The 14062-nt window shown below is 47.6% G+C and overlaps 1 protein-coding gene across 2 annotated transcripts in view; it reads left to right on the top strand.

The window, feature by feature from the left end:
* NTRK3 (neurotrophic receptor tyrosine kinase 3) overlaps positions 1-10798 on the top strand; it is a 311334-nt gene extending 300536 nt beyond the window's left edge. Inside the window, exons 13-14 of one of the 2 annotated variants that reach the window (XM_065906035.1) lie at positions 6791-6925; positions 8699-10798. In XM_065906035.1, the coding sequence (XP_065762107.1) occupies positions 6791-6925; positions 8699-8817 (254 nt within the window). In that variant the 3' untranslated portion in view covers positions 8818-10798. The remainder of the gene's footprint in view (positions 1-6790; positions 6926-8698) is intronic. The other variant, XM_065906036.1, reaches the window with a different exon arrangement.
* The last annotated feature ends 3264 nt before the right edge of the window (positions 10799-14062 follow it).

The raw sequence follows: 14062 nt of genomic DNA, 5'->3' as shown, positions 1-14062 counted from the left end.
CAACCCACTCCAGTATTCTTGCCTGGGAAATCCTGTGGACAGGGGAATCTGGTGGGCTACAGTCCACGGGGTCGCAAAGAGTCAGACATGACTGAGTGATCACACACATACTATTAATATATAGGCAATATATACCCACACATACACACATAATGTATATAATACACACACACAACACAATGAAGGAAGCACAGGAAGAGACAGTTCATAAAACAGGAAACTCCAGTTGAGATGATGGGAACCTCAGCAGTAATTAGGAAATGCACCTTAAAGCTATAGGAAGGTAAGACCTACCACACATCAGGAGATATGAGATAAGAAGTTCATTCATTTAGTGTCACAGAAATGAGTTTTTATCGTCACTTTGGGGAGACATTTAGCAATACAGTGAAGGATTTCTATACATGATAGAGATACCTTCTAAAGCCGTTCTTCTCAAACATTTTTTGTGCATAGAGATCACCCGAAGAGCTTGTTAAAATGAAGATGTTGATGCACTGGAGTCTGAAAGCCTCCATTTCTACCAAACTCCCAGCTGATGCTGAAACTGGTTCACATGCCCAGCCCTTGAGTAAAAACCTCTAGAGCAGAGGTCAGCAAACCTGGTCCCTATCTGTTTTTGCCAGTGACGTTTTAATTGGAACATGTTTGTTTGTTTCTGTGTTGTCTATGGTGGCTTTTGGACTGCAATGGCAGGATTTAGTAGCAGTGAAAGACAACTGTATGATGTGTAGAAATCCTAAAATAGTATTCATTATCTGGCCCTTCGCAGGGAAAGTTTGCCAACTCCTGCTCTAGAAAAACTCTCCCATGTGCATGGAAAGAGACTTGTGTAATAATATTTATTGCACCTTTTTTTTGAATTACGACAGAATGGAAATAAATGTCAGTCGGCAAAAATTTTTTAGCATGTTCACATGCTGAACTCCATTAGTTACAATTAATGAATAAGAATTACATGTTTAAACATGGATAAATCTAGAAGACATCCCCTGTTTTAAGATGTAAACTGGGGCAGTTTTCTTTACAGATATATATACCTCTGCAGCCAGATTATTAAAATACACCTGGAAATGAGCCTCATCTATCTCAGGGCAGTGGTTACCTCTGGTGAGGGAGTAGATGAGGAACAGGATGATGGATGGATTCATACAGGTTGATAGCAATAGGTGTATGTGATCTATCTCTCTCAAAAATTTGAAAAGAATATATCAAAGTGTAATAAATTGTTAATATTCGGTGGTGGGTATCCGGTTTTGATCATCGCTATACTTTCCTATTTCAGATATTCCAAACATTTGAAAAGAATGAAAAAAATCAAAAAGGGGGACATGTGCTGAATATAAAGTATTTGGGGACTTCCCTGGTGGTTCAGTAGTTAAGAATTCACCTCCCAAAGCAGGGGATGTGGGTTGGGTCCCTGATCTGGGAACTAAGATCCCACATACCTTGGAGCAACTAAGCCTGCAGGCCAAAACTAGAGAGAAGCCCCTCCCCCCTCCCCCCACTCCCCACCCCACATGCCAAAAGAAAAAGAAAAAAATAAAGGCAAGTATTTTGAAATGCAGGGAGGGAGATGAAAATAAAGAAAGGCTATTCATACCTGAGGTTCTCTCTCCTCTCAGTTAAGCAAGAGATGTTCCTGTATGATAAACTGTTCCTTATACGGTTAATTTTGAGAATGGAAAACAGGTTTTGCTAGGTGACTAATTTTACTCCATGGCTTATGAAGTATTTTGATTCTAAAAGGTCACTTTACCAGTGTCCTGGAGTGGAAGGAACTTCGCTTTCTCTGGGACTCACATTTCACTTCTTTGAGCCAAGCTCAGCTTATTGTTGGGACAATAGTGATGCCAAGGGCAAAGCCCCCAGGCATATCCTCCTCCTTTTGAGTTCAAGCTTTGCAGTATTCCTCCGGGGAGACTCAAGAGAGCCTTCAAGATTCCTTCAGGGAAGTGCCTTTTGCTTTTGTCTGAGAGTCTCAGTGTTCCTCACCCTTTTATCTCACCAAGGCATGGATGCCCTCCCACTGTGACTTCTCCTGGCACGATTCCCTGAGCTAATTCACATTTGGGTTACATTCAGCCACAGCCCCCTCGCTTAGAGCATCTGCGCACAGCTGGAACCAGACTTTGCACGTGGGCCAGGACAGTCTCATCATTGATTTTCCCAGCAGTATTGAGGCAACTTTACAGGAAGAGGTGCTGTGTGCTAAAGTTGGGGATCTCAGTTCAATACTCTTAGCCATGAAATGTACAAGAGGGACATTTCAGTTCCAAGTACATTTCAGTATGCTAAAGAAGTCTTTGTAGCTTGTTTGTTGCTGCAGGGATGTGGGAATACTTTGGGTCATATCATACCCCATGAAATTTAACAGCTGCATTAAAAAGTCTTTCTTATCTCTTTCTGAGATAAGTTTGTCCTTCTGGTAGAGATTTCCAGCCACTTCTTTATCATTTTTAACCATAACCAGTGAAAAGTGGAAGTTGCTCAGTTGTGTCCGACTCTTTGGGACATCATGAACTGTAGCCCACCAGGCTCCTCTGTCCCTGGAATGCTACAAGCAGGAATACTGGAGTGGGAAGCCATTCCCTTCTCCAGGGGATCTCCCCGACCCAGGGCTTGAATCTGGGTGTCCTGCACTGCAGGCAGACTCTTTACCATCTGAGCCTCCAGAGAAGCCCCCCTATACCCAGAGGGAGCATACATTTGGTTATCATAGGGACAGTCAGTGAGACTTGCCGACATGACATTTCCTGGTCCACAGCCTATTACCTAGTGCTGGCTTTACATTTATTATAAAGTTCTAAACCAATACTAAGACAAAGCATTCAGGGATTGTAAATAAATGATGGGACCAGGTGGAGGTAATAGAGAGTGGTGGGGTATATGGCAAATTAGAGAACACACACCGTGTGTAAACCAAGTGGCCACCGCTTTACTCTAGCTGATGACCACTGTGCCGAAAGGCTGGCCCAGCACCGACAGAGCTCTTGGATGTTCAAGGGAATCTAGACATAGGGACATTTTAAATGTGAAATCCCCCAGCTTTTAGATGTTGCAAGCTGATTCAAAAATGTTTTTAAGTTACGCTAAAAAGAGACGCAACGTAAAGCCACAGATGGCCTATAGGTTAGGTTTGCAACCTCAGAATAACAGAGGAAATGATCTGAGCGATTTAAGCAGGTTAGTTTGTGGCCAACAAGTCTAGGCCTTTGGGTCTCACCTCCCTGGCTCAGTGCCACCAGCTTTTCGTTGAATCTGATGGCAGGAGAGGAAAGACCGTAGACTGAGAAAAGCAACAGCTACATCAAGAGGCAAAAGATGAAGAACCATGTAACCAGGGTCACATCCTGGGACCACTAGGACTCTTTGATGACCTTCTTCCCATGACCTTCCAGGGCCACCACAAAGGCAGCAAATGAAGCACGCGGCTTTATGAGGGACATTTTCTTTACCATAATGTGTCCTTGCCTCTCACTTTTTGTTCACACAGTGGCCCAAGGAGAGGGTGCTGGGGAGAGAGTTCTTCTGGGCTCCATACCTCCCAGAAGGGTTGACTCTACACGCTTGCTCTAGGTGTGACTGTGTTCTGAATAATTGCTCTTCTCTCCAAGTTCATGATTCTCTCTCATCAGGTTTACTTGGCATCCTTCTTAAGCGGAACTCCCGGAAGTAACATCAGAATGAAGGGGTCAGTGTCTGGATAGGGCTTGGGATTCTTTACTTGGAAGGTCCCAGGGCAAAGTGGTAGGTGTGGCTGGCTACAGAAGTATAGAAGATGGTACAGAAGATGAGGGGGCCTGGGCATCAGCGGGAGGAGGGCTGTGGCCTGGCACGGGGATGCCCACTTCTCTGGCTAGGGAAGCCATTAGTGAGGAAAGAACACTCTAGCCCTCCAGCCAGGCCTTGCAGAAGGAGCCAGAGGCAAAGCCCTGCTTTTCCTGGAGAATGTCCCCAGCACTGCGGCCTTGACCTCCATTTCTGCCTCCTTTTCCCAAATATCGATTTGCAACAAATAGAAGCCATATTGCAAAGTAGTTAATGACAAGGAGTTTAATGTTATAAAGAACTTGGAATGTTCAGTATCAGACTCTGTCACAAAGTGAATTTGGGTTTTTTTTTTTCCTTTTTAATGTATATTACTGAGCCTCAGGTTCCCCACATATAACATAGATTTAATAATATCAACTTTTAAAAGGTATTGGAGGGACTTCCCTGGTGGTCTAGTGGTTAGGACCCTGAGCTTTCACTGCTAGGGCCTGGGTCTAATCCGCAGTTGGGGAACTAAGATCCTGCAAGCCACACGGTGTGGCCAAAAAGATTTTTAAATAAGATAAACGATGTTGTTGCTGTTGTTCAGTCGCTGAGTCATGTCTGACTCTTTGTGACTCCATGAACTGCAGCACACCAGGCTTCCCTGTCCTTCACTGTCTCCTGGAGTTTGCTCAAACTTATGTCCATTGAGTTAATGATGCTGTCCAACCATCTCATCCTCTGTCGGTCCCCTCTCCTGCCCTCAATCTTTCCCAGCATGAGGGTCTTTTCTAATGAGTTGGCTCTCCTGCGTTGCAAGCAGATTCTTTACTGTCTGAGCCACCAAGATACTAGAGATGCTGAATCACTTGTAAGCAGTGCCTGACACTATCACTAAGTTATATAGATCTTTGGATTCCAGGGTGATCAGTGATGTATTGAATGGTAGGATTGTTATGGACAAGTATTACTTGAGGCTCCCTTCATGTCTTCCCATCCCTTGAGAAACCATGCGGAGGCTGTGACTAGAATGCCCTGTGCCTGGGGTGAAGTACCTATCAGGCTCCCCACCCTGACATCTATCCTGGGGCCCTCCTGCTCTCACTGTCTCTCTGGACAAGCATCTGCACTGCTCTGTGCCTCTGATTCCCTGTAGTTAAGCCATCCATGACCTCAGTGCCAGGACTCCTGTGTATTTCAACCTCCTCCTTCTCACAGTCAAAGATATGAAAGTTCTAAGCATTGCTGTGACATAGCAACATGAAAATGATGAACGAATATATTTCAAGAGGAAATGTTGGGAAATAATCCAGTAGAGCTCTGCTTGGTACTGGGCCTTTTATTACGGCCATAACCCAAACCCACCTTATGGAGTTCGGGAATAAAATGACCATGTTGGATAACAAAAGGAAGAAGCAGGGACAGAAGGGGAAGCCTTGAGAATCCAATTGGACGGAGAGTGTGTAGGCAGAAGATGTGAGGCGGTTCTCATGGGCAGGTGTTTGAAAGGCTGCTAGCACTAGACTCCCCAGGCCAGAGCATAAGAATGGGGCTGGGATGAACCAGAGAGCGTGAGATGAATGGGATCTACAAGACTGTCAGGAAAACAGAGAAGTGTGAAGGTCTAGGTGTAGGCCATCTTTTGTGTTGTACAACCATAGCAGCCAGCCCTTGTCTTGCTGCAGTGAATATTAAAGAACTTGCCTCTGAGGATGCAACCTGCTTTCGGCCCCAGTGGATTGGCTCAGGAAGACTTTATCCAATTGTCTGGGTGCACAGCACTCCCGAGCCTCTTCCTTCAGTTTCCCTCCCTTCCCCAAAGCAACCCCAGAGTCTCTGGTTTGCATCTCAGGAAAACACACACCTAGACAGTCCCCAAAGACCAGGCTCTGTTCTGAACTACAGAGGGCCTACGAATAACTTTGTGCTGGATGACTTTGGGGAACGCTGTCTACAGATGGAGGAAAAGGTTAGACGTGGGGGTCCGTGGGCCACAGGTGGGTGAGGCTTTCTTCAGAGGGGTGTCTGCCCGCTATGGCCTTCCCTCCACCCACCTGTCTCTTTCCCAGTCTGTGTCCATGGTGGTCCTGGTCTCCCCTGCCTCACCCCCCCACCTCCCACAGCATATGCCTTTTCCTTCCTGCTCTGGGGTTGTTCTGAGTGAAAGGGGGAACAGTGGAAGATTTTGGATCTGTGCCTCTTATGCTATCAGGCTTCAGCATTTAGAATCTTGGACAGGCTCCACCTGGGAGAGAGTTCCAGAGAAAACAAACTTCAGATCCTGACTCATATGGGAAAAGGCAGCTTTTTGTTCACAGAGGCAGCTTCAGGGACCTTGGCAAAGGCTGAGGTGGGCTTGGCCCCTGCCTTTAATGGATCTGACATGGAGTCTTCCAGGGCCTGTGATGCTGCGCGGCTTCTAAGGGAGATTTCACTCTCAAGCTATAATGATACCTCTTTCATAGAATTGTCAGGTCTCTAAGGGAACCAGCATTTTTTGCTGTTCTGACTGTTGTGCCCTGAGACGGCCCAACACCCCATCTCTTCTGCTCTTCATTCCCCCTTGTCAAGTTGTTTCCCTCTTGGAGAGCAGCTGAACTTCTTTTATGGGGGAGAAGGGGCCCAAAAGGGGGCCTCAAGACCTGCAGGATCATCCCTCAAGTCATAGGAGTCATCCTTCCATCCCCAGAAATGACATCCAGAAAAGCAGTTGTGGGCACAAGTTCAGGGTTCCGCGGCCCAGGAAGAGAGATGGTAGTAAGCATGCTAGGGAAAGGTTGGACAGAGTTTATGGTGATTCCCTCGAGCAGTTCTTTCATGCCACTGTGTGATACTCAGAAGACCACATATCTAGATGTTATACCTAAAATAAGGCAGGTGCCCCTACAGTTAAAGCAGTTGTGAGCACAGGAGCTGGGAACACCTGAATTTCTGTTTCTGGCCTTGGGCACTTAAGAAAACTGCTTCCCCTTGTCTTTGCACTTTGGGGCTCAATACTGACCACTAATTTCCCCATGTCTGCCTCTTCTGCCAGGGGTCTTTTCAAACATAGACAATCATGGGATATTAAACTTGAAGGACAATAGAGATCATCTAGTCCCATCAACTCACTATATATATGAGGAACCTGAGGTCCAGAGTGGGGAAGTGTCTTACCCAAGGTCACATGGTGAGTTACCTCCTTTGACATGTTTCTATGCAGTACAGACCCCCTCCACCTCTCACCAATTTTGATTCCTAAGGTCTTAAGACCTCATGATGTCTTCATAGGTCCCTGAGGACTGGGGGGTGACTGGGTGCCCGACGTGGGTTGGTACTAAAATCCCTTAGGTGAGGGGGGTTTTCCAGGGCCTAGATGAGGAATCTTGGAGAAAGGAGAGAGGGACTGTGGCTCGGAGAGAAGCAAGGGTATCAGAGACCCTCTAGGCAGACTGCCCAGACCCATGGCCTCTGCCACAGACCCATGAGAGCCCTTGTCCTGGGTTAGCGTAGTGATGTTATCACACAAACATCTCACGTTGAGACTGAGTCTCTCTCTAAACACGGCGTCATCAGCCTGAGGAACTTTTCCTGTGTCTCCACAATCTGAGCCCAATGCCCGGAGAAGGAGGGCCCCCAGCATCCAAGATGACTCGACTCTATTTTCATTGTAATATGTCCTAAGAATGAAGAGGGGGAAGTCTCAGTGCAACCAACCCAATCTCCCCACATCACCTCCAACTGCCCATCACACCCTCCACATACCTGCACACAGCTTTCCTAAAAAGATAGGCTTACTCCTGTCTTTTCTGCACGTGCAGCTAAACAAACGCATGCCCATTACAGACGTTATTTGATAGACATGATTTTAATGTGAGATTGATTGAAAAACCTCCTCCTGAACATTTGGTCAAGATTACCCACATCTCTGGATGTCCAAATTCCATCCATGGCAGTGTGGGCCAGAGACGAGCTGAGCCAGCATGGAAGTCCTCCTTGCCTGAGGCTGCCCATGGCTTGGTGACCACCAGTGCCACCCCTCCAAGGTTTTTCCATCCCTTGTAAGACTTGGAGGGCTTCCCAGGAGGTGCTAGTGGTAAAGAACCTCCCTGCCAATGCAGGAGACATAAGAGACATGGGTTCGATCCCTGGGTCGGGAAGATCCCTTAGAGGAGGGCATGGCAACCCACTCCAGTACTCCTGCCTGGAGAATCTCATGGACAGGGGAGCCTAGTGAGTTATAGTCCATGGGATCATAAAGAGTCGCTCACGACTGAAGCGGCTGAGCACATAAGACTTGGAATTATGGGAAGGCAGAGTAATCAGTCATCATTTCACTGAATGGGTGGAGTGGGAGGACAAAGTGAAGAAGAAAGTGTTTCTAGTCTTGGAAGTACAGCACCCCCAGCCTGGTGCAGTCAAAGGTGGTCCACAGCATGCCAACTAGGATGAGAAATAGCTCACCAGAATCCCTTAAGAATATCTGGAGAGCATTCTCCTCTGACCCCTTTGCTTCCCAGGGACTCTGAGGATTGTGCCCCCTCCCCACTTCCCTCCCAGGCTCATCATCAGGGCCTCCTCCTACTTAGATGAGGTTGATCCTCCTCTTCCAGGACAATCCAAGGCCATGCCCCCAAATGTTTTGCTCCCATCCCTTCGTCAGTTCAGTGGAGGCCACAGCAAAAGTGGAGTGTTTCCAGTTTCTCTGACCATGCCTGGTTTTAAGTTAATCCGCTCCTCCTATCCTTCCCTTTTGCTGAGAATTCGTTTGGCTGTTCCCAGTATATCTGCATCCGTATCTCCAGTTGTCCCCTGTGCCCCCCTGACACACCCCCAGCCCGCCCCCACCTTTCGAGCTCCCACTCTGTTTCCCCTTCTAGTTTTGATCTTCTTTGGGGGTTTTGGTTTTTACTTTATTTTGCTTTTTTCTGTTTTTCTGTTTTTTTGTTTTTGTTTTTTATAGGTTTCAGAGAAATTATGTTGAATCCAATAAGCCTTCCCGGACATTCCAAGCCTCTTAACCATGGCATCTATGTTGAGGATGTCAATGTCTATTTCAGCAAAGGACGTCATGGCTTTTAAAGACTCCTTTTAAGCCTCCCTGTTTTGATGTCTCCTTGGTAGGCTGGGCCCTCTGAGAGGTTGGAAGCTCTAGGCATTGTTCCGTTTGGAGCCGGGGATGCTAACTAGAAACCACATGAGCCGCCGGTGCCCCCGCGTCCTTTATCGCCACCAAGACGGGTGTGTCCCCCGCCCCATCCGCCACTGGCAGGGTTGCCCTTTCCCTCCAGTCATCACTGTGCTCCTTTTTTTTCTGGCCTCCAAGGCAGCTCCTGCCATCATCTTTAGAGCCAATAAAGAGAATTAAAAACCTGTGCACCAGGAACCATCTTTTAAACATACTAGCCAATCTTTTGCTTTCCCAAAACAACCCAACCACCACGTGAAAGCCTGATGAAGTCCAGCCGTGCTCCGGCCTCACTCTCTCTGCCTGGAAGCGTGGGGTCTCCCTGGCTCTCCTTAGGATACCGGGCCACCCTCTTAGTGACCTCGTCGCCCTGCAGCCTCCCGTGGGGAAGAACATCTAAGGAGAGGTGGAGACGGCGCGGTGAGAGGAGGGGGAGCCAGGCCCACATGTTGGTACCAGATTAGGTCTCAGAGGAAAGAATGGAAACCAATCATTTTCTATATATATACATACATATATATATTTTTTTTTTTTTCTTTTTTTTTGGTGGATAAAACCATGTCTTTTTGCGGACGCACTTTCCCCCTACTTCCTCTTCTCTCTGCAACGGCTCACAGTGAGTGGTATTAGAAAGCCCCTTGGAGAAGAGGATTTCTCCAGGGCTCCTTCTCGGCCCCTAGACCTGCAGTTCCCACAAGCTCTGGCTGCAGGGGGTCTTGCCCATGAACCGGGCATCCTGCTAGGACCACAAGGGACCACAAGGGAGCCAGGGAACAAGGCCCTTCCTGCTGGCCCGTGATCCTGGCTCTCTTCCCCCACTTTTACTTGTTCTTGACTCTGAGAACTTTCGGCACCCAGTGGAATCACCATTTCAAGGCCAAGATGAACTGAAGGGGAAGAGATGTAAAAAACTGGCCTCCTCCAGCCCCTCTCATGGCACCAATGGAAGTGTCATCCTGTCCTCTGGTCAATATATGTGTTTACTTTGCTTGCTTTGACTCATGCCTTACTCCATGGCCACCCTCTCCCAAAGAGGAGGGATTTGTTTCCCCCATTTTCACCTTGATCCCTGGGCGGGAAAGTGGAGGGAATGCCTTTACCTTAGCTTCCATAGGAAAAGTATAGACGTAGGGCCTGGAAGTCCCCTAGATTTGCTGCCATATTGGCTTAGTAGATTCCAGGGGCGTGGCTTAGTTCCTCCCACCCCCGGTACTTCCACAGTGTGGGATCTGCGCAGGCTGCCCCCTTGAGGGTGGAGCTCGGAAGAGAAAAGGGCCAGCCATGGGGAGCTTGTAGGACAGGTCGGTGGTGTTTTTAACCCACTAAGTTTGGGAGTGAGGATGCACAGCGATAGATGGCAGATTCTCTGCCTTGGGAGATTCCCCTGGGGGTTAGGATTCCTCTTAGGGTTTTAGGTCCTGAGTCCTGTGGATGGGGGCTCTTCATGTCAGGTTTCCAGCCTGGTTCTGGAGACCCCCTCTGTGGGTTTTAAAAATGCAGAGCTTTCCAAGTTCTTGGCCAGTATCTGGGGTGGCCTCCCAGGCACCTGAATGTCCAGAGTATCACATGGGGGTTCAGGTTGTCTCCAGGATCTCGAAGGATGTGTTTATTCAGCCCCTCCCAGCTCCCCACCAGCCCGCTCCCCACCACTTCATGTCTGGCCATTCCCCACTGTGTCCTACCAACTCTTTGGGCCAGGGCCTCTTTTGAGTGTGGCTTTAAGGAGTAAGCTTGAGGATGATGTTTTTTGATTATTGTAATTCATTACCTCATTTCCAGCCTACCAGGCTCCATCCATCCCAGCATCTTTTATTCTGCCATTTTTCTCACCTTGTGCTATGGCCATGGGGCGTTATGTTTCCACAGAGACTTATAGGAGTGTTCAGTGTATAGTTTCTTAATAAACACTTTATTTTCTAATGAAATGACTGAATCAGACCTCTTATTTGGCAATTTTTGCAAAGAATATTAAAGACATTTCAGGCTACCCCTGTTTTTGTTTTTGTTTTTGTTTTCAATTCCTCCCTATTTTACTCTTTTAAAGAAATTTCTTAGCCAAGTCCTGTTTGCAAAGGATTTTGCAATCTGCTCCATTGGTTGCTTTCACTGAGACCTCTCCAGATACACTCTAAGCCCATACAGTGAAGTGTTCCCTCAGTCTTACTGAGAAGGCATTAGAGGCACAGAGAAGTTGATTGGTTCACCTAGAATCACACAGCATAAGAGGCAGAAGCAAAATTCAAACCAGACTCCACCAGGTACAACTCAGGTGACTGAGGCACTCGCCTCCTTGGTGGCAGGGGACTCTTCTGTTGTCTGAGCAGCCAAGACCTTTGGAGATTCTTCAGAACTGAGGTGTAAGGGACTCTGGAGTGGGGTCAAAGGATCTTTTATCTTTGGGGCACCAGCAAGCCAGTGTGATTTTTCCCTTGGTTGGAATGGTTTTATAGCTCCCTTATGAATCTTGGAGAAGAGACCTTGCCCAGAGAAAGATGGGGCTCTGAGTTTATAGGCCGACCTGCCGATTACTCAGAGACACCCCACCCCTCCCCACACACAGCAAGTACATACTCAGGTGGGCCAAGCTCTGATGGCAGGTCCCATGTGGGCTACCAGAGAAAGGGAGAAGGAGTGTCCTGGGGTCCTACTGAGACTGAAATGCTTAGATGAGCTGGGAATGTCTGTCTGCCCTTGGGTCCTGAGCCCTGACACAGCTAGTAGTGTTGAAATGCCTTCTGAGGAGGAAGTGGAAACCCATTCCAGTATTCTTGCCTGGAAAATCCCACAGATGGAGGCAAGGAGCCTGGAGTACTAGTCCACGGTGGTCACAAAAAAGTCAGACATGCCTTAGCAGCTAAATGATAACAACTCACAAAATGCAAGTCATTATTTCAGTGCATGGGTTTTAGTTGTGATGTATTGGGTTTTCTTGAGTCAGGATTTGCTTAGCAATTCCAAGGCAGAATTCAGGAATTGAAAATACATATACACACATACAACCAGTGTCTAGCACTTGAAAAAAATATACATATCTGTATATGTTTCAACTGTTAGGCACCGGTCTAGGTCTTAGGGAAGCACAGACATAATCTAGTCCTAAAAAAGCACATAATTAAACTTGAGAGACAGACCTAGAAAAGCTGATCATTAATAACCACACATCATAATACATGTCTTAATGACTGCATCAGTAAGTTTTTGTGAAATCAAACGAGGCACATAGATTTAATTTTGTTTAAGAGGAACAGCAGAAATATCACAGGCAATAATTAGGGTTTTAAGCTGCACTTTGAAAGAATAAGGATTGTATAGAATTTGTGAGAAAGCAAGGGTCTGGAAGATCCCCCGGAAAAAGTAACAGTTATCTGCTCCAGTATACTTGCCTAGAGAATTCCATGGACAGAGGAGCCTAGCGGGCTACAGTCCATGGGGTCTCGAAGAGTTGGACATGACCGAGCAACTGAGCATGAGCACAACTTACAATATCTTCCTTTTCGGAGGAAGGGACTTTGTATGTAGGAGGTTTGGAGCAACAGAGGAGGTTGGGGGCTGGGGAAGGGCTCCTGGGAGGGTTTGGACCCTTCCCTGGGTCTCAGTACGCTTTGTTGGAGCTTCTTACTTAGGAAGTAAAGATGAGGCAGGCAAAGTGGGTAGGGAGCTGAAGATAGAAGTCCAACAGGAATGGATCAGGCTAGGTCTGTGCTTTTCTACTTATCCTTGCTCACTTACTCTCCTATTGGAGTCTAGTTCTATTTGAGCCTCCACCCCTCACCTCACCCCAAATGGAAGCTCTTTTTCTATACAGTGGCCTGAATAGGGGGTTTGCACCAGCTTTGCATTCTCCTGTTCTCAAGGGTTCTAGAGTTGGACCAGAGATGCCCCAAGGGTTGAGACCATCTTTGGGACCATCAGGCTGCACGGATTCCAGGGGGAATTTCATTACTTAGGGCTTCCTTGGTGACTCAGATGGTAAAGAACATGCCCGCAGCACAGGAGACCCAGGTTTGATCTGCCAGTTGGGAAGAATCCCTGGAGGAGGAAATGGCAACTCACTCCAGTAATCTTGCCTGGAGAATCCCATGGTCAGAGGAGCCTGGTGGACTACAGTTCATGGGGGTCACAGAGTCGGACACAAGTGAGCAACTAACATTTTCACTTAAGAGATATTTAAGCTTTGTTTTATCTGGATGCATAGAGCCTGCCAATGCATGGGAGAAAAAAATGATGAGTAGAAACAGGCTCTAGGAAGATGGGAAAGAAAGCCAGCCATCCTCGGGAGGAAGGGCCAGCATCACCCACGTGGAGGGAGAGCGCAACAAGAAGAAGAAGAAGAGATGAGAGTTTAGTGGTTTGGGGGGCAAGAGAGTGAGAGAGGCCTTGTCTGGGGGCTTCTATTTTGCCTCTAAAGTGTAAGGTGAGGCCTTGGAGTGCAAGTGAGAACATCTAAGAGCAGTGAGAAGGCTTCAAGCAGCAGGAGAGACCATGGCAGATGGCAGGGAAGCGTGAGAAAGTTCCCAGGAGGCATAAGGCCTGGCTGAAGCTGGAGAACCATACTGACGTGCAGAACTCTGTCTTCCATGCTTTCCTGCTGGGCCCTGAAGTGCCATGGCATCTACCCTGACATTAGAGGCTCCGGAGCTGTCAGAGCTGGCATGGGGAGGCCTTGAGAACAGAACTCAGCCTGCTAAGGATGCTGGCTTGGACTGGCTTCATCCAGGAGGCTCAGGGGGACCCACAAGTCCTGCAGCTCTGTAACCTTCTGGGTTTGGAATCTCACCCACAGGATTTCACAGTGGCTTTCTTGAACTTAAGCTTGCATTTTGGTCATGGGGGACTTTGTGGCAAAGGCTCAAGCCCAGAAGCCAGTGTGCTTGTCCTGTGCTCTCTGGATCTTCATCCTGGAGGAAAGGATTGAGGGACTTCTCTTCTGAACACTGTTTTCTGAAGCTCAAATGGTGGGGAACTCACTCTCCTTAAGAAGGTGTAGGTCAGTGGGGAACTCGGGCGTAGGGCTTTCCAGGGACATGCTCTGGAGAGGACCTACGTCTTTCACTAGCGTTGTGTGGTTAGATCCTGAAACTGGTTACCAAGCTCCAAAGAAGGGCTTTCCTGGGGAACATAATAACAATCACTATGTCA

Source organism: Muntiacus reevesi, chromosome 15 (genome assembly GCF_963930625.1).
Source record: "Muntiacus reevesi chromosome 15, mMunRee1.1, whole genome shotgun sequence".
Taxonomy (NCBI): domain Eukaryota; kingdom Metazoa; phylum Chordata; class Mammalia; order Artiodactyla; family Cervidae; genus Muntiacus; species Muntiacus reevesi.
Note: the sequence above shows the minus strand (reverse complement) of the source record. Positions and strands in the feature narration are given on the sequence as shown.